At 34.0% G+C, this 26,269-nt stretch overlaps 1 protein-coding gene across 5 annotated transcripts in view; it reads left to right on the top strand.

The window, feature by feature from the left end:
- The window catches only part of Pepck2 (Phosphoenolpyruvate carboxykinase 2), an 80,735-nt gene that overhangs the window by 5,795 nt on the left and 48,671 nt on the right, over nucleotides 1-26,269 (top strand). For 3 of the 5 annotated variants that reach the window (XM_085960681.1, XM_085960683.1, XM_085960682.1), the window contains exon 2: nucleotides 7,940-8,067. In XM_085960681.1, the coding sequence (XP_085816807.1) occupies nucleotides 8,036-8,067 (32 nt within the window). In that variant the 5' untranslated portion in view covers nucleotides 7,940-8,035. Of the gene's footprint in view, nucleotides 1-6,330; nucleotides 6,410-7,865; nucleotides 8,068-26,269 lie in introns of those variants that run through there. The other 2 variants (XM_085960684.1, XM_085960680.1) reach the window with 2 other exon arrangements.

Raw genomic sequence — 26,269 nt, 5'->3', positions numbered from 1 at the left:
CTTTGCGAACACATTTTCGAGCTTGAAAGTTGTTTGTATGGTATCACTCCAGTAGATGTCAGGCGATTTGCATTTCAATTAGCTGAGCAAAATAATATAAAGAATAGATTTAATAAAGAAAAGCGAATTGCGGGAAAGAAATGGTATTACGGGTTTATGAACCGGTGTCCGAACTTGAGCCTACGACAACCGAGAGCTACTTCATTCAACAGAGCTACCGGATTTAATCAAGCTACAGTTAAAGATTTTTTTGATAAACTTCAGACATCTATGGATATGCATGACATTAACGATGGTCGGCGTGTATTCAACATTGATGAAACGGGTCTCTCCAACGTGCAGAGAAAACCTAGAAAATTTTTGGCATTGATGGGTAAGCACCAAGTTGGAGCAATCACTAGTGGAGAACGTGGCAACGACCATAGCTGTATGCTGTGCCAATGCTGCTGGCTTATTCGTTCCTCCGCTTATCATATTTAAACGGAAGAGAGCAAAGGATGAATTGAAAGATGGAGCACCACCTGGTTCAATATTTGCTTTCAACCCAGACGGAATTGACATCGAATTGACAAGTGTCAAGACGCCGAAACAAATGGAGAAAAGTCAAAAAAGACTTCAAATCAAAAATGCAATAAAGATATTGAGAAATGGTTTTGCAAAATCAGCCTCCAGTGTTCCGTAGAGGATATGATACAATGCCTAATGTGTCAAGCCTGGATCCACGAAGTCTGCGCTTGCGTTAGTAAAGGTGTACAAAATATATTTGTCCTATATGCAAAACATAAATAATAATTATCTACATGTATTATTATTACTATTATAATATACGATACCTACTATTATTAAAATGTACTTTTGTTTCATTGTTATAAAATCACCTTGATTGGACCACGTGTGTAAATTATTATTATTTTTTCAAAGTCCAATGATGGAAACCTAGTGGTCCAATCAAGGAGCATGAGGTCCAAAGACAGCAACAAACAAAAATTTGGTTTTCTTGTTAAATCTCGAAAATGGTTAATTTTATTGGACTGATGCTAAGTGTATACATAATAAAGTAAATAATACATTGAAATCAACAATTTGTTTTATTTTATCAATAATATTTGATGAGTTACACCATCACAAAGTTAAGTGGTCCAATCATAGCAACCTTACCCTATAGAGCGCAAAATGTTGCAATTTCTTTTAAATTACCAGCCAATTACTCATTATGCAATGTAGCATTTAGATTCCTATTAGAACAACATTTTGCAATATTAAAATACTAACTTATTAATTTTTTTTTTCATAAGTTAGTTTTTTAAGTCGATAAGTATTTCGGATGGTACATAATTATTAAGACAACATAAATTAAGATCATGGCCCCCACATCCTGAAGCGGGTCCCCAGGCTAGGATCTTTGGCGGGCCCCCCTACCTATTGCTAAGGATAAAGGAAGTGTGACGCTCTACAGCAGCGTTTTCCAGATGGTGTACGCGGTGAAATTAATGTGTATATTTAGTGTTTTTTTTTTAAATTATAATACATCCATTTGAATTATGGAGTTGTCGAGTATACAAAGTTAAAAATTGTATCGTACAACCACATAAATTTAGATAATAACATTATTGAAAGAAAATAGCACTGCAGGCGATTTTTTTACTATTAGAGCAAATTTGTCTTGTGTTTATCTCACTTATCTGATCGACTTGCCACGCCAGGCCCCTCCTGAGCCCGGGCCCCCAGGCTAGAGCCCTGTTAGCCCCCCCCTTGTGGGGGCCATGATAATGATAGTCGCGTTTGGTTTTTGGGTTGTCAGAGTGTGTTCTTACTCCTATTTCTTGACAGGGCCGGAATTACCCTTAAAGGGACCCTGTGCTAATATTTATTGAGGCCCGAAAAAGTCAAACTTATTGAAACGCAATTTAACTATTTGCCTAATCGTAATTTTTATAACGTATCCTTAAGTTATAAAAACGAATTTCAACACGAGACCTCAGTATATAAATAATTGCCCCACAAATGGTATGTGTATAACTGTGTTGTTTCGGGGTACCAATATAATATATTATGCATTTTAAATATTTTTCCGGTGCCTTACTTTTTGTTGCAACTTATTTTAATAATATTGTACCTACCGACTTTTATATATCTCGGTGTCGAAGTAGTTACATCCTGTGTTTGAAGGTTTTGTTTATGGATTTTTCTATTAATTTTTCAATTTAAGGGCCTGGGATATAGCCTCTTAAATCCAGCCCTGCTTCCAGACTTTTCGGGCCCGCTGCAGAGGCCAATCACAAAAGAAACGCTTAAAAAAGAAGGAGGAAAAACACGCAGCGGAAAATCAAACACTAAAATAATAATAATATGTATTATAAACATTTGTATCGAATCTAGTTTCGGTAAAGGTATTGAAAATAAAGAATTCAAGCTATTACACATTTAGAAAAAAATCACGTTTTTTTAAAATTAATTACTCATAAAATACATTAATAGAAACAATTCAAAAATCTTCATAGGATTTCAAAGAACTTAATTAAGTATTATAAATACTACATTGAAATGATAAGAATAACCATAATATTATACTAATAACTAATAAGTCAAGACAGTTATTTTAATATTTCATCATAATACTTGACGAAAATAACTATTTTCAATTTTATTGTTTTAAAATACGGATGTACTGAGTAAATAAAAACATACCCACTAGAAAAAAATCGTTTTCTCGACACCTGACGGGACTTGATAAGCATTTCATGTAAGAACTACTTAACTAACGTAGCTTAACATTGCTTAACTTATTTAGTGCTAACAACGCGACCGGCGCGTTTGCAGTAGTTGGCCATTAGATATAATTAACATGATATTTAACTGTGGTAATTAAAAAGTAATTAACTGGTCAGCAGTGAATGTATTATTTGGAAAAGCATACTGGCGCGAATCCAGTGGTTACAGTTTCATGTGCCGTCGGATTCAGTATTTTTTTTTCTAAAAAAGGTTTTTTTTATAGTGGGCTTCAAATTATGTATGTTCAACATATATACATAATTAATGCTACTTATTCGTTGAATAAAAGAAATATTGGGTCTGTTATGGGAAGCCAGCGGCAAACACATTTTGAAAATAGCCTATATACTGGATGATATGTTAGCCTGGGTTAGTTTAGTTTAGGTTAGGTTATGTTTTCATTCTTGAATTCATGAATTTTGCCCAAAATCGGCTATGCCAATAAAATTAGCGCGGTTCCCGCCTGGCTTCCCCATAACCGAATTGTACCGAAATATTTTATTAAATATTGTTCCTAGTGTAAAGAATTTTAAGCACGTTGTCTATGATTGAATATACATCAATAAATTCTATTAGTAATAAATATTAATGATATTTTTTGAGGTAAAGAAATATCAGACAATCTCTAGCTATTTACCCTGTAGGACGTATGAATGTAATGTTTTAATAAAATACAAATGAGTTACAGAAGAGGAAGATATTCAGGTCCCAATTTAATTTTTTGTATCCGGGATGATATTATTACAAATAAATACATTTGTTATGCTCGCACCTTTCATAAAGCGTCACATGAATTGATGTGATAAATTATTTGTCATGATGATTATTATTTAATATCGTCCATGACACGGACACGCTTGATAAACTTTCCTGATTCAAGTTAACTTGAACAGTTTCTGTAATTATCTGGAAATTAACATTATTTAAAAAAATGTCCGCACTTTGGACCCAATAATTAAACACTAAGATTGTGTTTTATACATTTCTTAGATGTATCACTATATTTCTTTCTCTTCTCCTGTCACTGAATGCAATAATTATTATCATTGAAGAGACAACATCATTAATTTATTTAATGTTATTTTAATTTACTTTGTTTATACTTTGCTAATTAAGTATTATCTTTGCCAACTTTGATTAGTAATATATAATTTTAATATATTCTCATCAATTTCGTCATTCTCGGATGCGAGAGGCTCGGTCGGCTGTCTGTATGCGAATCTTACAAAACCGCACCCCCCTTTTAGAATACTTTTTTTTGCTCTTTGTTCTTTGAAGAGCAGTTTAAATTCTGCATACGGATTTCGCCCGGATGTCCTGGACTTTTCTGCGGGTAGGTATATATGATAAAATTAGCGTGTGCCACAGTGAAGTTTAAACGAACACCTTTCCAGATAGAATTATTCCTCATTCCTTGCTTGCACTGAGACGGTCTGACAATGAATTTCGCTGGCGGCTTGCCAATAATTGACGACTACAACACTCATCGACAAGATTATCACTGTTTGAAACATCTACCCACTTTAATTCGACTTGATTAAAATTTCTTAGATCTTAGCAGTGTCACCCATGTCCCCCACAAGGGCTCTAGCCTGGGGTCCGGCGTGGCGGGTCGACTAACTAATTAAGATAAATACACATCACAAATTTTCTCTGATAGTAAAAAAAGTGGAAAAGGGATGTCGCGTGCCGACTACTTAATAATTTAAGTGGATTTATTTAGAAACACAAAAAAATGCCAAAAATACACGGAATGCCTTCAATTTTACTTCGTGGAACCCTAAGGCATAAAGCCCATTGACGCAGCGAGTGCGGCGCTCGCGCAAAATTTCTACAAGTGGCGCGTAAATCATCAAAAATACAACGTAATCAAATACGCCAGCGCCCACTGGACTTCACGATGCCTTGCGCCCCGCGTGCCGCATGAGTCACCGTTTTTCGCTTCTCGGCGATACGATTTAATGAAAATACAAAGAAGTCCATTCATTGAACACGGCTACCAAAATTACGCTGCTCGAGGCCTCGTCGATCGACGGGCGAAAAGCAATTATTTAATTACAGAGAAGTCATTGTTTAATTTTATTGCGTGTTCAGTTTATCGCTGGTTGAATAATGTCGTCGTAAATATTAATGACAAGCCCCGAAATAATATAATATTTTTATTGCTTTGTTATGAGAGACACTGTAAAAATAATTATTTTGTGCTGCTTGGGCCGCTTATTACATAGGTGAAGGGTAATGCGCGGGAAGAGACGTGTGATTATGGTTATGAATAAACACTGCATTCGCCGACTTCGCCCGCTCGATAAGGCTCCACGGCATATCATTTGGGAAACTCTGCTGTAGAGCATAACACTGCCCTTAACCTTATAGTTAGGTAGGGTGGCCTGCTAAAGATTCTGGCCTAGGGGCCCGCTTCCGGATGTGGGGGTCATGGTGTATGCTATATGGACCACGTCATAATTACGTGTTCTCGGGTGTATACATGAGGCGTATAGTACTGACACTTATGGGTACTTTTGAATGGATGACAGAGACTAAAAATTGAGGTTTAATAGCAAGACCAGTGATAATGATGACACGTATTTTTTACACCCGGTCAGTATAAATACTACCAATACTGTTATTTAAACATAATAACACAAGACGGGGTTAGGAGTATGAATGAATATATTTCCTAGCCTCTTGATAACAAAATTGGACGGCGTGGCTTTACAAATGTTAAAATAATTTCGTTTTAAGTTTAAGGATTATAATATGCATATCCTTATTCTTTAGTTATTCGAAAGAGCGGTCCGGTCCGCTGACTGATTTCAGGCAGCATGCTGAGGAAATCGGGCACTTGTCTCGTTCGATCAAACTCCTTCTCTTGGCATCTTTCTGTACTATTCGTAAATAACAAAAGATTTATCGGGTAGGGTTACATGTAAATTGTACGTAAATCATTTTGCCGTGAGCCTTCTATCGGAAAGAGATGACCGTATACTATGCAGTCTTCAATTTTATTAGATTCAATATGAACATTAATCCAATTTTCATAGCTGATTTTGACAAAATTCAAGAATGAAAAGCTAACAAACAATCCAGTATATCAGCTATTTTCAAAAAAATTTGCTGCTGGCTTCCTGTAAAGTGTAAACCGACAAAAACCGTGATTTATTTAGACATGAATTTTATGTCAATACTATACGACCTAAAGAGGTTGGACGGTATTTAATATACGGCCATATATTTCCGATTTAACATTTCACGGTGAAGTGTGATACGGCGAACTGCGTACGTACAAGTTTCCGGACACGATCGGGTCGTTGGTAGTCCTTAGCGTGCATAGTTGTTAAATTATGCAAATCATTAAGGGTATGTAAAAATATATTGTTTAATATTTGAATATTATAATCATTTACCATCTTTAGCCAATATATCGATGCTTAATAGCATAATGGCAGACTGTTCGATGATGCCTGATAGTAACTTGTCAGATGTAAATGCTGTTTGTCTCTCTGTCAAAATATCTCTAGAAGCGATGTAGTCAATCTTCATCTACTGAAGTAACATACAATACCTACCCACTGGGTATAACGGTCCTAAAATAAAAACAACGCTGATAAAAACTAAAGTGCTCAAATTAGTGTGACAAGTCAGTACGGAGGTATCTATATTAAATCAACACACAAAACAAGCGTTTTCGAGTTAAAAAAAATATTCCTATACGTTATTATTTACTTAATTTAGATACCTACTCTTGTTAAAATGAGTTATCAGCAGGTAAAAGTGTGAGGTAATCTAATTAGCTACACTACACTGTGACGATCATTGAACGACGGACAAAACAAATTTAATAGATAGCTACAATAATAACAAAATTACCTGTCAAACTTTAAATAACCATCTCGCTATGTACACGTGTCACCTTTAAGGAGAAGTGCAGTGCTAGGGGAATTTTGCGACAACTTTGTGATCAGTGTTGCTAACTGTGGTTGACAAAAACATACCAGACGCAGTATGAAAACAAGCTATTTGGCATGAAAAACGCTAGATTTTGTGAAAATAAAATTGTCGGTAGTGTAAAAACCACACATTTTAACAGAGATATTTCAAAATATTTCAACATTTATATTGTGTCAACAGCATTAAAGTTTTGTTTCATGTTTGAAGATGAGAGCTTCTTTCTTGTAGGACAGACAGAGAATCGATGAACATACCCTTTAGACGAAGAATTATTGTTAAATTATTATTTTATATATGCGTAAATTCGGAGCAATATACAAAAACATTAAATAATGCATGGTATTGTTTCATTGTGTTTTATTTCTCACTGAAATAGGTACCGACCTACCTGCATTAAGTATCTGATAGAAATTTTATGCGCATGAAAATAAATAAACTAAATATCTAGCGTCTTTTCAACACATTTAAAGCTGTTAGAGACATCAAAAAATGCTAGTAAAAAGCCACATCCTATCCAAAGCCTATCGAAAAATGATAGATCTGGCAATAAAAACGGTAAATTGGCAACGCTGATTGTGACCATACCGAAATCGATAAGATTTTATGTTTTACACATTTCTATTATTAAAATTAAAAAAATATAATATACATTCAAATTTGAATCACCCATACAAAACCCTATTTGTCATATTCGAAAGAGCTCATTTTACTACATTTTAATAGTAGAATCGTAGAAATACTAATATAACCGACCGTTTAACAAACACAATAAAAAATCTTTTATTTTTATGGATGTAAAATATGAATTATCAGTAAATTAAATCAAATTGCACGCATCATATATTATTGTTAGATAGCCATAGTATTACACGCCCCCTTAGTGCCTCAACCCTATTATTCAAGGCGACTAAATTAGATAAAGATTCTCAGGCTGTTTTCACAATGATGGTATTGTAAATTATATCGAAAGTTAACATTGTTCGTAGTAAAATAAATTATTATGAATAATCGAGAAAATAATTGTTACTCTCATTTTTATACAGAGTTTTACTGGTAATTATAATAGTAAAAAGTATGTATTCTTGTTCTAAGATAAATAATTAATAGTTTTTACCTGCAACTGTTTTGTGTGATTTCTAACAAAGCGCAGTCGTAATTGTCTATGATAACATTTGCATTCAGAAATACAGTTTATTGTTTTATGTTATTAATAAAATAGGAAAATAAAATATAATACTTGAGTGTTAAAATAACAGAACAGTGAACTGAATTAATTTGGTGAAAAAGTTGTCAAGAAGAAGTCGAAGAAGTCATCATGGTCAACTTGCTGCTAATGTTTGTCAGAGGGTAAGAAAATGATTTCGATAATAATTAATATACTATTACTTTATTAATTGTGTACCTACTTACCTACATTGCTTGAGAGAATAAAACAATTATTACCTACCTATTGTGTAAAATGTTGTGTGAGGTAGGGAATCCAATCCCGAGCCAAAATTCTGATCCCGGGATTTCGGGATCACAATTTGACAATCCCGGGATTGGCATTTTCTCCATAGTTAGTATAAAAATTTTATATTTACGAATAACATTGATAAAATCGGTTAAAAATAAATCTAGTATAATTTATACCATTTAAGACATTTATTGTTAATATGTTCAATCTTGGAAATACATAAGTTTAACGGAGTAAATAATATTGTAATACTTATAAATAATAATGTGAATTTAATATTGAATGGGTTAGCAAGATTTAAAACAGTAAAGCAAATCATGGTGTATGGGCCTTTCCGCTTCATAAATCTAATTAGGCAGCCAAATATGAAACTGCCGTAAAACGTATAAGATCATGGTGGAATTACTTTGTTAAAAGTGCGAAGCAATTTTTCCCAATCTTTTTCATTTTTATTAATTTATGTGAAAAAATAAAATGACTCGGCAACCTACACATGGGCATAAATCAAACTTCATTCAAACTCAGTTTATTTCTTATGTAGTTATTTGTTATTAAAAGTATTTTTCTGTTATATTTTCGTTTTTATTTTATTTTCCATAAAAATTGATAAAAAAATCAATCCCGAAGGTTTCGGGATTATGATTACCAATCCCGGTATTCATAGGCATCGAAAATAGCTCGGGATCCCGGGATTGAAATCCCTAGTGTGAGGTACTCACAATTTTATTAAGTAGGTACTTTAAATCAAATAGATAATATGGGAGGTTGACTGTATGAATCTTTGAACTGTATGAACTATTTTCGTGAGAAAATAAGATTATTTTTTTGTGAGTGAGAAATGATTTAATTATAACGTTTATATGTTGAAGGAAAAGCATTCTTTAATTGAGTTTATTTTCATAGACGAAAAAATTCACGTACCTATATTAAATTTTACACGAAAAATAAAATGTCTACAAAATTTCAGCCTATTCTAAAGTTTATTCTGCCAGAACTATGCCATTAAAAATATTTTTTCGTAATAAACAGATAAATACAGTTGAAAGCTACGGATAATAAACTGTATCTGCATTGTAATAAAGGTCAATTTCAAAACTGCGTTCATATGTAGGTATACGTCAATTTTATTGTTACTTCAATTTAAAAATAACAGAAAATAAATAAATATTATGGAATATTATAAAATACATATTGTAAATACTTAATCTATATACTACCATGGCCCCCACAAAAGGAGGGGGGGGGGGGGGTGACAGGGCTCTAGCCTGTGTCCGGGGTGGTGGATCGTAAAAAAAGTCAAGAATATTAAGATTTTAAAATAAGTGGTTGTGCCAAAGATTGTGCGATATTTTTGGTTATTGTATTTTAAAATACAAAAAGTCGTTAAAAATACATTGACTACCTTCCCTTAAGTTTACCTCCAGGGAACTCATTCTTTTCTGTGTTTACCTCCAACACCATTTGGATCAGGCTACACTGGAGCGTCACACTGCCTTTATCCTTAACTTAACGATAGATATGGGAAAGGGGGCACCAAAAATCCTAGCATGGCGGTCCGATGTGTGGGGCATGCTTAAAACTGAACTCAATCAAGAGGATATACATAATTTGAAAACATCTCATGCATAGGTATACACACTAGAAAAAATCGTTTTGTAAAAGAAGAAAAAATACTGGCGCGAATCCAGCAGATACAGGTTCAAGTCCCGCCGGATGTCGTATTTTTTTCTACAAAACGATTTTTTAGTGTGTGCATGTATGAGATGTTTTCAAATTATGTATATTCAGTATTTATTATAGAATGTTATATTCTGAAATCTTGTGTCTTATTCGTTGAATAAAAGAAATAGTAAAAAAGTGTTGCACTCTTTTCATATTTACATCGTAAGTATCTATGTACAGTAGCCTATACGGAATTGGTTTAAGTTTTTGGAGATGATAACACATACAAATGAAGTGAAAAGTAATCAAATATTAAAAGTATCTAACATTTTATCTGCGGACGAGATGTTTTTAATATCATCATAATAATTCACAGTCTGTCACGTTGACGATCAAGGCCTTGTGTTATCATAAGAAAACATCTCGTTTGGGTTTGCGGCATTATGCAATACAATTATTTGATATGCAATAATACGCTAACTAGAGTAGCTGCTGAGTGTGGTATGCATAGAGCGTAATGACAGAGAATACAATGATTGGTTTAGGGTACAAACAAAGGTATGCGATGTAATATAGCTCGAGGAAGAAAAAATTGCTGGATAAATCTAGTCATCCAGTGGCACCCGAGAGGTGATATAAAACGTCCAACATGACCACCAAGATGTTGAACACATCCTCTGGCATTGCCCGCTTATGGAACTCGAACGAGCGGAGCTGTTTGCCAGGGTCCGTCCTCACACGGGCCCTATTGAACATGGAGATCTGATAGCAACCGAGGCCAACTTTGCGGCATTCGAGAAATTTGCAGCGTCGTATGGGGAGCGGGATAGTCCCGACTCCTCAGTAGACTCATCCATTTCAATTCGTGACACTCAGTATGCGGGTACACAGGGCGCTTAACGTCAGCGGACAGCAGAGCCAGTCCAAAAAACAAAAAAAAATCTTTCTTAAATTTCTTTTTTAAGCACTACGGTGCATGGTTGCAGCATCAGTCCCGTGCGGCTCCGTCTCGGGACGGAATGAGCACTTAAAATCACTTCTTTCAGACACGTTTAAAGCGTCATGGAAAGCGGCCGTGCATATCCACGGCTGTGCATATATGACGGGTGGTGGTGGGAACTTTAACGTAGGTACTTAGATGCCATGGGATCGAAAAAATAGTTAACTTCAACGGAAGGCAGTGACGTCCCTAGACAAATTGCCGCCCCATTTTTTGTACAGTATTTTTTATCATCATTTCATGAGACCAATATCTAAGAAATGTGTTGTCTGGATACATTACTAACAAAATATATACCACTAAAACATAAAAAATTTAATTTATAAATATTTTTTCCCAAATGTAGGGATTTTTTGACATTGATAATATTATAGTCGGTTCTTACATGTAATTTTTGCGATACTTTACATATATATACATTAATTTGCTCTGACTTGAGGAATTAAGGGCGATTCGTGTCGTACATTTGTAATATTTTTAACCAAAGATCGCAAAGGTTTAGACATTATTATGTTATGTACCTAGCAATGTTTTATGAATTTAAATGGCAGGTGCTCTCTCTGTAAAAGCGAGCATGAGAACTCAAATGGTCGTGATTTACCTGTTTTCTCAAGCCGCGTCCGCTACTCCATCGAAAGCTCACAACTGACAACTGAAATAAAGAATAATTTGGGATTCTCACGGCTGAAGGTTCGTGGAATCCATGGCCAAGAAGAAGATACTAATGAGGGCGCCATACGGTCTTAACCACCGTGAAAGATAAATCAAACCAGTTTAGAATGTAGAAACAAATAGATAAAGAAAAGACCGATTAATACTTTGACAGTAATATATATTATGACAAAAGAAAGTTACAATAGGTTAAACATTAAAGAAAAGATAATATGCTGGGTCGGTGCTAAGATTTAAATGGATAAACTAGATTTGGCTAAATTAAAGAGAAATAAATAAGATTGGTGGACCAAATAATAAAGTTAAAATACCAATAGTGGAACGAAACAGAGGGCTTCTCCGCATGGCTCCGCTGGTCGGACTTCAGTTAGGTCGCGTCCATGATTCTATCGGGGAGACCCTCCTGAAGTCACGACTGTACCGGTCGGGGGAATGCATCTTTAGTTTCGACGGCTAACGCAATTTCCTTGCGCTCTGGTTAATAAGTCACACTTCACACTGTAATTATTCGCAAATCTGTACATGTCGTGTATGGTCACCAAGAACGTCGAAAGACAATGGAAGTAAACTAGACATCGCAAACCCGACAAAATATACATTCCTGTTAAACCTTTTATGTTAATTAAGGCTATACTTCAGCTGGGGCACGGTCTAAAACGATCGTGACTACGCCACGCGAAGATTGTGCAAATCACACGTGCAGAACAAAACATAATTTGTCATAAAAAGTCAACATGCGTCTATTTAATGTTATGTTTATTATTCTATTACTAATACTAATAATATATTCATTGACATATTTTCTTTTTCAAGTAAATGGGTAACGTTTTTAGTCATTTTTACACGATTTAAGAATTAATTCCCCCGTCGCCATCACAAAACAAATTGACGTGTTCACAGCTCTACTTTCGCTCTCCGATTGCTAGCCAGTCCGAAATTTCGTCGCACCTATAGTTGAAAATTATTTGCCGTTTCACTGAAGTACCGTCTTAATACATTTTGTTTCCTACCAGTGAGCTAAATTGTTAATGTAAAGATATATTTATTATTACTGAGTTTAGCTACCTATTTCTATATTATATACCAAATGATTCTCCTCGATTTGCTGCCCTTCGAATAAATGCCGCCTCGAAGCGACGCTCAATCTGCCTACCCGACGGAAGGCAACAGGGGCACGTCCATCTCAGGCCAGGCTTAATTCAGCTTTTTCAGAGATTTATGATGGACAGATTTTCACTGCCAAATTAAATTATACGTATCTCTTTATGCCAATTCATTGATATTCAAAATCTGTTATAGGTTAGTCGTTGATAATTTACTGTTTTTGTTAAAAAATATGGGATTTTTTGCTGTAATAAAATTTATATATCTGGCCAAACTGGTTTGGAAACATCTATCACATTTCGCACTTTTGTTTCTTCCGTATACATGTGTTTCTTCGCGGTCTTTCCGCGTTAGGCTTAGCATGTGTTTTTAAATGTCACGTAATACCCACTACTCTCCATTTTCAGCTTCTCGTCCATAGTGCTCGGCGAATGGGTAACCTCTGGACAAATCAATTTATACAGTGATAATAATATGCTGTTGATGGCCAAGAAGAATTTGACTTTCACTGGGCCGACTTAAATTATTACCACATTTAATTATCATGCTAATTATATCTAATGGTTACGCGCCTAGCATTAGTTGGGCATGTGGGCCCTTAAGTAGGAAGTAAGATCATGTTAACGCGCGTGTTTGAAAATGTACCGAACCGAAAAAAATCGTTTTATTCGGTTCGGTACATGTTCGGTACGAGATCGAGAGGTTTAAAAGAATACTATTTTATGTAATAAAAATACTTTATGCAGTCGTCAATAATGTTTAAAATAAATATAAAGGATAATTAGGCTTCAAAATTATATTAATAGATTATCTACAGGCTTATGCTCTGAAAATACCATAAAACCTCCATTTTGACCTACGTGGCGCACGTGGGCCGTTAAATTCCATTAAATTCCTATTATAGCTAATTTTTATTTACCAAAAAAATGGATCAATTTATTTATAGACAAGTCCATTTAATAAGACATTTGAATATTTTAGTACATATCTATTTATTTAAAAATAATGTAAATGGTAATTCCTCATTACCTACTCCTTTTTTCCTATGCGAGCCGCATGTGGCTGCTTCTAAGTTTACATCTGTCAACTGGCTTCGATATTTGTTTTTTATGAAGTGCATTACACTGAATGATCTTTCACAGTATACAGTAGTAGAAAAAATCGACAATATAAATAAAGCAATAATTGTTACCAATTCTTTGAATTGACTTGATTCTTGGTCAATTTATAACTTAGACCAAAATTTTTCAGCCGTGGTATTATTAAAATGGTTTTTAAGTACTTGGTCATGACCCATATATAATAACGCATATTTAACGTTAGCCCAGTTAATTAAATTAAATACTGAAAATGATGTTGGTGGCCGCAGCTAAATCCTCTGGTTGCAGCACACGAGAACCACTGGTCTACACTCGAGAGCAGTGTCTATCAATCGGTGTTCCCGGGTAATCGGGTACAGTCACATTTAATTCCGTCACTAGATATCTGTAAAACATCATGTTACACTCCCGTTAAGGTAGGTACTGGTACTAGGTACTGTGATGCCTGTAGATCAGTGGCGCACCCAGGATTTAATATTGGGGGTGGGGCCCAAGGAGGAGAATGTAAATTAGTCCTATAGGCTCTTTTTCTTCTTCACAGCCTAATTTCTCGTTTATCGGTCTATTGCACTCGGTGTGCCTACACCATGGTCCCCACATCCTGAAACGGGCCCTCAGGCTAGGATATTTGGCGGGCCCTTTACCTACCGCTAATATTAAAGGCAGTGTGAAACACTACATTAGCGTTTTTCAAATTGTGTTTTAGTTCAAATTAAGGGTACTTATTATTATTATTATTATTATTAATTATTGGCGATTTTTAATACATCTAATTTAATAATGGAGCTGTCGAGTATCGACACATAATAATCAAAAAATATATTGCACAATTATATAAGTAATTGAAAATGTTCATGGCAATGAAGTATAATAGCGCCGCAGGCGACTTTTTTTTACTATTAAAGCTAATTTATGATCTGTGTTTATCTCACTTATCTGGTCAACCCGACACGCCGGGCCCCCCACAGCCCGGGCCCTCAGGCTAGAGCCCTGTCAGCCCTCCCCAGCCATGACCTACACCACTCCGGAATTCGGGTGGACACCGAGAATTTTTGGACAGTTCCATTAGGGATTGGGTTTCTAAAAAAACCTGACATTAGTGTTTCGAAATTTTTGTGTTAGTAATTAAAATCTAAGAATTTTTTCTAAAAAGGGTGCTGGAGAATTATTACAAACATTTTTTTGCCGTGTTTTTATTTGTCTATGCCCAAAGGTATAGTTTATTGGCTTTCAATTTCAATGTTTAAAATCATTCTGATAATTTTCAGTTTTGGGGGGTGCCAGGGCCTCTTGCCCCCCCTTCTGGGTGCGCCACTGCTGTAGATGGATCCCCAAATGGCATAAACCTCCATTGTTTTCCAATACCTACTTTCCACTAAGCTTGTATGAACAATTTGAACTTGGCAGAAGCTATATAAATTAATATTTTTATATTCCCTTGCGGCAAAAGAAATCATGGATACTAGACAATAATTATATAAGTTGGTACTGTGTGACAATATATAAGTTGGTATTGTGATATAATATTGTACTACTGAGTAGGAATATTTAACCTGGTGTATTGTGTACTCAGTACTGTTGGTGTGCAACGAATGTGATGTCGGGTCAATATTCAATAGAAAAGCGGTATGATAAGATTGTCCATTTTGTCCATAGTAGACCGGTACCAACTGAACCAGATAAACTAGGAAATCATAAACACTTCATGCATTAATTCAAAATTAAAACTATGCCGGTAAAAGTCCAACAACTTACTATAATGTCACTAGACGTCTGACCTTGGGATATACTTTTTTGATTAAATAACTAATTATAAATAAATTATAATACTGACTTTATTGTGAGTGGAATGTCGTTTAATTAGAATTCTGATTTGGTGTATAAGATTCAAAAACTCATATGTCTACCCACAAACAATGAAATTTTCGAATATAACTGAGTAGAGGAACATAGGGTATAATGGTACATGTATATGCACCAGTGGCGAAGGATGGAGGTAGGCTGTTAAGATCCAACATAAATAGTCCATATTAAACTTTGTTAGTCATACATATTTGTTTTTATTGAATTAATACTACAATTTACAGATGGTGTTGGTTAGTTTTTAAAAATCAATTAAACCCTGCCTAAACATACCATAATAGTTTTGGTATATTTTAGGCAATCCGACAAAATTGTGCAAACTTTTTCATTCATACTTAATTATTCGTTTTCGTTGAATTAGAAATACATATTACACATGTTGTTGATTAATTTTTTAAATCCATTAAACCCTGCCTAAACCAAATTATAATAGATAAAACATATTATTATTCTATATATTATAAAAAATCCAAAATTATGTATGATTAAATAGCATAATTTTAGATATTTTATAGATATATGAGTATTTTTTGACTATTATCTATTATGGTTTGGTTTTCGCAGGGTTTAATTGAATTTTAAAAACTAATCAACACCATCAGTAAATTATTTTCTTAGTTCAATAAAAACAAATACGAATGACTGACAAAGTTTAATGTGCACTATTTATGTCGGATCTTAACAGCCTACCTCCACCCTTCGCCACTGATATGCACCTCAGAGTCGGTGTGTAGAATATATTATGTAAGATTTTGCAGAAATTTTCAAAGCCAATTCACCTTTTGAGTCTATTCATAACAGAAACCTGATTTTTTTTAAAACCAAACACCCGAAAGTATATAAACATCAAGCCGAGCGGATGAAAAATAGATTGCATTTTACCAAAAGCGTTATTTACATAAGAAATTTCATATATTGGTAGATACATATAGATCCAGGTAGATATATCATTGATCGCATATTCTAGGTCGCAATCGTCCCTGCCCGGGGATTCTTAGCACCCTCTGACCATTTAAGGCCTGCCGGGGACTGAGGGCCATGCAATTTGATTTTCCAGCCATGATGATTACTAGGGATATAGTTAATGTGGTATTTTCCCGTTGCTTTCCACATCGCAGTGTCAAAGCCATTAAAGCCATATTGGTACGAGTGCAGCTCCACTGAACTGTTCCGGGTAGCAGACGACAAACATAAGATCGCCTTGATGGTGGCCGACCTCCGCTAGGGGATGGCACAATAAGAAGAAGATATATCATATGGGCCTCCACAGGGTGGAGGTTTGTATTAACAGATTTTGTTTTTACGAGAAATGGATGTCAGCCACTTGCTCAACCTATTAGGTCCATACTCTAACTCATACACAAATTGAAAAATAATATTTGTGTACTTGTTAAGACCCAGGATTCGAATTTGGGACCAACGACGCTATATTAGGCCGACGTTTAAGTCGCGTGGCCATCGTGAGTGTACATAATTGCCGTTTATAAATAAATAAATAACGGAACGTAAGACGTAAGTAGTCGTTTTTTTACCTTATTTTTTTTCTTTGCGAAATAATTGCACCTCAATTTCAAGTCGGTTTCTTTAAAAAATTCTAAGTGTTGGAAAAACAGTCCAAATTATTATAAATTAAATTATTTATCAAAAATTAAAACATACCAGACATTATTTACTGTCATATTCAAATATTTTATCTGATGAATTAAGAATGTGTAAATTTTTTCCGTCGAGTGATAAACATAGGTACATTTGCATTATGAATATGTTCGCAAAATATGCAATTTTGTAGTACCACTATTTTATATTAATCAGTCAGATGAAAGTCCAAGATCAAGTCCAAGATCCAGAAAATAGGAATACATGCTAACATGCATACATCACGGTGGCTACTGAACTTTTGCGAGTATGAGAGAAATATTTTGAGCTTACCTCCTGAAAGCCCTTAATTTTACCTCACGGAACTCCAGTTAGGAAACACTGCATAAATTATGATAGAGACAAGTCACATTCTAGAAGCTCTAGATATAAAACAGGCATGAGAGCTTTCGACATCATTATCATTTTCATTTTTAGTTTTACGTGTTTAGTAAGTTTAGTTTCCGTTATGTTTCGTTGCCCCAATATGCGCCGTGTTCCCCAAACTATTTTTTTCCGGCAAAAAAACACATATTGTTGTATTTTTGTATTACGATATTTGATTCAGAGCAAGAATCGAAAGGATTGAGCAAAAAGCTAATAACCATTCCTGTGAATATAACCTAGGAAACCCACACGCTCTCCATATATTATAGGGGATAGGGGATAATGGTCGAAGTGCAATAGCATAAGTAGCTAGTACTATAATATTATTATAGCACTTACCTATTTATGTTTATTTTATTTATTTTACAACGTTTTTCTTAGCTCGTATTCTTATTTGTCCAGTGGTTCTTTGTACGGTACAAATCTTGCAATCGATTTTTAACTAACTTCCCGACTAGCTAGACACTTGCAACTTTTAGAATATATCAGAACACGATGCCAATGTATGTTTTAATACTCTTAGCCACCTTTAAGTAGAATTGAATTCATTTTCATTTAATTCTGTTTTGTATGAAAAGTTATTTCGACACCATTATTGGTTGCTAGGGGTCTGGGGTCCTAGCGACTAAATTATTAATATATACGTGCGTTACTATGGAAATCAATATGACATTTCAGTAGGTATTATTTCTATCAAGTACAAATTTTACTAGTCAAGTCAAGTTTATATGATTCAACAGAAAATTTAAAAACGTTGTATATAAAAAGTTATTTTTATCTTGTAATTATTTATGAATTGAGTTAAAAAGTATATATTTTTTGAATAATTACCTAAATTGCTTATTTACCTACATGTTGTGATATTTTCTCTTGTTTTTTATGAAGCATACTCACTCTTACATAAAATCTGGAAACCTCTTTATATGCTTTTTAATAAAATTAATAGGTAGGTATTATTTTTCTTTAAAAAATATATAAAAAATATTATTTAAACCAATCATAGATGGCACTCTATTGTCGGAACGATCCAATAAAAATAACATTACTTTATTATCTAAAAAATGTAATTAAATATTATTTTGAAAAATATTTAACTTTGATATTTTATTTCTCAAAACTAAATTTAATTTCTCGAGTTTAATAATAATGTTTTTGGCATTTGTAATGGTGAATTTGACAATGTTTCATAGACACAATAATAATTATTTTACCTACAGCATTTTATTGATTACATGATTGTATAAGATTACCATTATATTACTATTATATTTTTTATTAATTTAATTTGCGTATAATGTTTATAAGAATATATGTTAGATGTCGTTATTCTACTGTACATGTCGAGAAGCTGTATTCAACGTAGATGCTGTGGAAAAGTTTGTGAATATAATATTGTTTTTATATTAATTATTTATTGTAAAGGTAAACAACGAAGGTTAAGACTGATGATAAATAAACGACCGATCAATAATAAAACGATTGCCGTTTAATGAGACAACATTTTCTATTTTATTTTAAAATCAATTGTATACGTACTTACCTATAATAATATAATAATATGCCATTTTCATTTACGTACTTATAATAAAAAAAACCTTGTAAAAGTTTACGTAAATAAACAAATAAATATGTAAGTTGTAGAGAATAGAGTTCAGTTTCAACTGTAGATTTACTAGAAGCATCTAGCGACAAACTACAATATTTTGACCACACCAAAGTACGCATTTCTATTTTATAGAAAAATCTACGTACACAATAAAACTATAAAAACTGTTCAAGAGACTTTGACAAGACAAAATGAAAGTGTTCAACGAATGTACATTTATAGCATTTTGTTTTAAATTATAAGTTTATCTATGAATATATTTTTTGTTCTTTTTACTGACTTTGGATACCTACCTACGTGTGATTATTTCATCATCATTATCATCATCAGCCTGAATCAATCCACGGCTGGATGAAGACCTCTCCAAGCTGATTCCACTGCTCTCGGTCCTGTGCGTTGCGTTGCCACGTAGAGTATCCTACACGTAACCTTGCCATTGTACAGTGACAAGGATTTGTGTGTATAGGCAACCGTATAATTGTAGGTATTAGTAAAAGCCAGGCACTTGATTGGTTTACTCACGTACGCCGTATAATTGTATTAGTAAATTCCAAGCACTTGATTGGTTTACTCACGTTTTAATTTAAAAAAATCTATTCCGAATGGCAAGGTTAGGTGGCGGCCACTCTACTTCCACAGAACTTAATCATTTCATCGATCCAGCGGCCTCTCGGTCTACCTTGCGGACGTTTTGTACCTCGTGGGTACCACTGGATGACTAGATTTGTCCAACGGTTGTCCTATCTTTGAGCTATGTGTCTAGCCCATTTCCATCTGAGGTTTTTAACACTTATAACATATAACATTATTTAAAATGTTAATTATGAGTAAGGTGTAGGTATTACATTGCAAACTTCTTATTCTGATATGGTTTTTTTGGTATGGTTTATGTAAGGAACAGTTTTCGTTGGATTAAGAATACATATTACCTACACTTACACATATTGTTATTTTTTTTTTAAATTCATTAAGCCCTGCCTAACACAATCTATAATATATACAACATATTATTCTATCTATAAAATATCTAAAGTAATGTAGGATTTAATTGGATAATTTTAGATATTTTATAGATAAATGAATATTTTTTGATTATTAAATATCTATTATGGCTTAGTTTTCGCAGAGTTTGATTGAATTTTAAAAAGTAACTAATACCATCTCACATCTGTAAATTGTAGTCTTATTTCAATGAACACATATGACTGACAAAGTGTAGTGTGCATTATTTATGTCGGATACAACGCGTATTTTTGCGACAATACTATGGTAACAGTAGTTAATATATAATAGCGCCTATACACGTGCATGTAATTACTGTCGGCAATAGTGCTTATTTTAAACTATCATGACAATTACTGTTTACACGTAAAAGTGCTGACTGTCTCTCGATAGTAGAAGTAGATCTGACAGGTCGTATTGAAAATCGGAAGGCTATAACTTCAGCTGGGGCATGGTCTAAAACGATCGTGACTACGCGACGCGAAGATAATTTGTCATAAAAAGTCAACATGCGTCCATTTAATGTTATGTTTATTGTTCTATTACTAATAATAATAATAATATATTCATTGACATGTTTTCTTTTTCAAGTAAATGGGTAACGTTTTTTAGTCATCTTTACACGATTTAAGAATTAATTCCCCCGTCGCCATCACAAAACAAATTGACGTGTTCACAGCTCGACTTTCGCTCTCCGATTGCCAGGCATTCCGAAATTTCGTCGCACCTATAGTTGAAAATTATTTGCCGTTTCACTGAAGTACCGTCTTAAGCTCAATATGAGTATGTAGTTCTTAGTTACTTGCGCGTTGAAATTCGGAACCTTCCAAACTTGTTTGATTCATGCACGCAATCTTGCCAACTGCAGGATAATACATGTTTCCCCATACATTTTCTTACTGTGCACAGTAAATCTATGCACGTGTAAACGGGGTATAATAATGTCTACTTCAATTCGATTTTTGGCCCATTTCAATTGGGAGACGTGTACTAATATTTATCCACTGGTTGATCTTATATTATGCAGGTTTAAGTTTTCCTCAAATAATATTACTCGCAGATAATAGAAAATGAATACTATGTTGTCTTGTGAACTCCAAATAGTTTCTCAGAAATGACACCAATAATGTTATTTTTTTATCAGTCTTATTATTTTCACAAAGCGCTTCCACGTTAATCACGCCTTTTTTAGTCGTCAAACAGCATCCACTCTTGCAAGGATGCCACAACAATTTATAAGAACATAATCTTTAATCAAGATCAAAATAATTGAGATGCATGTCACGTCACTGTCACGCTGTCACGGCGACAAATTTAGTCTATGGTTTCGTCATTTTGCAGAATATTTTTAACGATCACCACCTCTCTAAATTCAATTATAGAAAGTGCCAACTCTAATGTACCTAATGGTATTTTGAATTATTATTAATTATTCATGCAAATTACAATTAATTTAAACAGCTTCTACGTGTGCGTACGTTAAAATTACTTGCAATATTATATCCATATATAATATTTTGAAGAAAATGGATGTGTCCACCTTTGGGTATTTTTGACTTTTTTGTGAATTGCTGAAGAACTACTGCTTTCTAACATTTCTGCATTATCGAAATGTGGAACTTATTAATTTTAAATATTCTATAAGTACTCGAAATAATAATATAAACTTTCACCCTTGTTACTGTGTAGGTACTTGAGAAAAAAGGTACTTGTTTTTCTCCTATATTCATCTATTATGGACTTGGCTGGTTTTGAAATCTAGCGACACACTTAGCGCCAACCACTAAAACAAAAAAACCTGATTTTGACATGATTCGAAAAAGTGTAGACATCTAGAAAATGATAAAAACGTTCAAAACGTCATGCAGGTGTCGATGCAGTGCGGTTGAACGTGAGGTGACCTCATTGTTGTTTTGGTGATTTCGGCAGATTTTTCCAACTGACAATGTCCGTTTAAAGGTTTAAAATGTGCTACGGGATGGGACCATCAGTCTGATTAAATTTTAAACACTAATGAAAACGACATTACATACTTTTTTTCCCGTAGCGGCAGCTTACTGTGACGTCACGTGATAGTCCGCGACATGCCATAATATATCCATAATATATTTTTGTTATACTCACATGTTCGTTTGTTTGTATTGAATGTTCAGCATGGGTACTTGCCAGCCAATGAAAACAAATAGGTTTACGTAGGTAGTCATTCATAATCAATCACACAATATTTTTCTAAAGGAGATATAAATAATTTAATATTCAATTTTGAACGAGCACAAGGCAAAACGTCATGTCAAAGGCGAAAAATACTGTAAAACAATTGAACATCATACAAAATGTCATAATTGAAAATAGTAATTTCAAAATAGTTTTTTTGTTCTTTTTTTTATTCGCGCATGCGCTTTATGCGATTATAAAAGAAATCAAGGGTATAAACCCCCCCTCGCCAGGGAACTCGCTCATTTCGAAAATAATCTCCAATGAGGAAGGACTTTCCCAAGAGAAAATAAAATTATACGAAAAATGTTTTATTTTACTTCGTAGCCCTGTCTTCGGTTATCAACAACAACTTTGCTGTATTTTTTTTAAATTCGCATCACACATTCCATATCACATCTAAGAAATAATTTCATTTGGGGGTCCCCTATCGCTACCATAGTAACAAAACATTATAATTTTTGTGACCTACTGCGCACCCAATAAAATTTTACATAATAAAAATATTATTATTATAATCAAAATATTATACTTAACTGAAATTTCACTTTTTGCTTTGTCATTTTCATAAAAATTATCATTTTTATTGCATAGTAATACAATAATGAGTAGGTACACAATATGCATGCAATAAGTAAACATTCATCAGATGGAGCATATGGATGCAAGATCACCCTGTCGGTTGTATTGAATCTTCCCAGGTCTTGCCAGCATCTCGTAACTCCGCCATAGTATACCGTGTGAATGGTATTTAGTGGCCTCACAGCACATCATAATTCGGTTGGCACAATAGTCAGGTTGACTTTCTTTTAAGACGTAGGTATGTAGCAGGTGGCCGAGCTAGGTTCAAGGTTTACTTCGCGCAATTCATCAACTGCATGGGTTTCATGGGAACATAAGGCGCAATGCACATTGAAATTCGACTGGACACGAATATGGCCATAAATCATCATACGTAAGTGTTGTGCAGTGATTTGTATTACTTCATATATTGGGTCAATTGAAACGATTGTCAGTTTAAACAATTGGCCATTTAATTTTAGTATGATCACCGCCATTAGTAATAATTGTCATTTTTGCTCTCTCCTGATCCTGATCGCCTGAACTGACACTAATGAATAATGATCAAGGCGGCGATGGAGCGTAGTAGTAACTGCACTAGCTTGGACGGCGACACTCTGTGCATGTTACATGCGACAAATCACATCGACAAATTCGACGTGTTGCAGTCGATAATAGATTGTATGTGCGTCACGGCTTACAATATTAATTTATTCGTCGTCCGCTTAAGCCGCGTTGACACGGTCCAAGTACGATCCAAGTAGACTTGGATAGGAATAATTAGTATGAATATGTCTCATCCAAGTGACAGCTTCATACTATTTATTCCTATCCAAGTTATCTTGGATGAGTAGGACGCGGTCCAAGTAGCTTGGATAGGAATAATTAGTATGAAGATGTCACATACGAGTGCACTTGGATGACACTCGGCCCAAGTGTACTTGGATCGAGTGCCATCCAAGTTAACTTGGATAGGAATAAATAGTATGAAGCTGTCACTTGAATGAGACATCTTCATACTAATTATTCCTATCCAAGTAGACTTGGCTCGTACTTGGACCGTGTCAACGCGGCTTTAAAAGGTTTATCGAACTGTTATGTCCCAGTGATGAGTAGCTTAATGGAGTAGGAGATCTGGGTTGGCAGGTCCTGTATGGTTTGATGATATTAACCTTCCTTAAGTTTCTTACCAGAATTGGGACACTCTGTGAATCTCCTTGATGTAATTCTTCACAGTTTTCTTGTACGGTTATAGACTGTACGTCTTGAAGGTAGTTTTTGTCAGGAGATTTACCTTCTTAGGATTGCTTGAGCGGTGGGCGTTTGTAATTGATTGTGAACACAGCGGAGAAAATAGTGTTTTACGTGAAGTAAAACATTACTATTTATTTCAGTAATAATTTTAGTACAAAGTGTTTGACAGACATAAGTTACGTACAGTACTATGGTTGGAGACTAAAGACAACAGGAGTAACATTCCCTGAGGTTTTATACTATTCTCTTTAATGGGTTTTTGACTTGAACAGACTGCACGTGTCCGTTATGATATATGCTTTTACATTAACAAGAAATAACATTTATGACATTATTCGACTGTGCAGGTGTTTATTATCACATCTGCTTACATCAACAATAAATAACACTAATAATGGTTAGTGAGTTTTCTAGTTCGGGTCATAAAGGTTAAAGAGTGTGTAAGATCTAACCCAAAAAGATGCACATTTTGTGCAATTAATGTAGATAACAAATTGCTTTACTTCAAGTATTGAACAGAAGCTCGTAAGTAATATTTGATGTTTACCAGTTAAGTGCTTTTTTCTGGTTTATCTCTAAGCTTGCAAAAGCGTGAGATCCATTTCATAATGATGCATCTGTTTAAATCAACATAGTTACGTGCAGGTGTTTACCCCAAATAGGTGGGAACAGATTGCATGAACTCGTAAATAATAACAGTTAAGTGTATTTCTTAACTCGTGTCAGTATTTTAAAAGGGGGTAAAGTGCTATTTGTATAAAAGGATACATATTTTATCTTATTTATTACTGCAAGTGTGCGTTTTGATGCAAGACGTTATTTTAGTTAATTTACTGCTTTTAGATGGTGACTTGAATGCTGTGAGATCACTTTGAATATTTCTTAAGTTGACACGTTCAAGTGGGTGCATAAATGTTTATATTATATTACTTTAAAAGCTTAAAGTTTATATGATGCTATAATCAAATAGCATTGTAAATTAAATAGGTGTGATGTATTATTAGTGTATATAACAGAACGTTTGTTATGTGTATATTGCAGGCAGCTCTTCTAGTTCACGAAATTGTAAACCTTATAATCCGCATGGCCTCATGCGCGATACTAACAAAGTAAACAATAATTAATTTTGTTATTACTGTATAAAAATACTTATAATATTTACCTTAAAATATTTTTGCACTCATATCGGGACCCAGGTCTTTTGTTCAAGCCATCAAATACCGAAATAGTGGTTTTCGGAGAATTTCGGTTACAACACGGAAATATATTATAATATATAATAATAAACACAAATAAACTATTGTAAACATATCACGAAATTTGATATTATTGTGTCAATATTATTGAAATGAACGATTTTTTTTATTGTTAATTATTAATCAATTCAAAGTTAGAAAGATTTTGTAAGATGAACACAGTAGGTACCTACCTAATCAGCGTTCGAAATGGAAAAGTTTACGAACCGGAGCGCTCGACAAATTTTCTGAAGATATTTACATAGTCATCAAATCGTATGTGTATTTTATTAAGATAGGTGTGTCAGATTTTCTATTCTATGGCCTACATAGCTCAGACGGTCAACATATTTTTTCCACGAGACGGAGCGATAATTTTACAAATGTCACGAGCCGAAACGGCGCTCCGGTGCGTTCCGTTCCATTTCGAGCACTGTACCTAATTAATATAAGTATTATCATGTCATCACTAAGCTTATTTTTAACATACAACAATATTGTTTTTACTTTTATATATCTATCATTATAGCCAACATGTTTATTTATAGATTCATATTTTATTACTTACAAAATAATTAATTTATTCTATAAGATAATTAGTTCAGAAAAAAAAACAGAATTCAGTTGTTTCGCAGGATGATGCAATCAGTGGCAATTTAAACAAATAGGGGGCACGGTCTCCAATCTCCATATCTCTTGGTACCCACTATAATAATATTAATATAAGTAATATCATCTCATCACTAAGTTTATTTTTAACACACAACCATATTGTTATTTTTATTACTTTTATGTATT

The sequence above is a fragment of the Rhyacophila brunnea genome, unplaced genomic scaffold, assembly GCF_057557595.1.
Source record: "Rhyacophila brunnea isolate RB1 unplaced genomic scaffold, BYU_Rbru_1.0 scaffold_12, whole genome shotgun sequence".
Taxonomy (NCBI): Eukaryota; Metazoa; Arthropoda; class Insecta; order Trichoptera; family Rhyacophilidae; genus Rhyacophila; species Rhyacophila brunnea.
The sequence above is the reverse complement of the archived record's forward strand: the minus strand, read 5'-3'. Positions and strand labels throughout refer to the sequence as shown.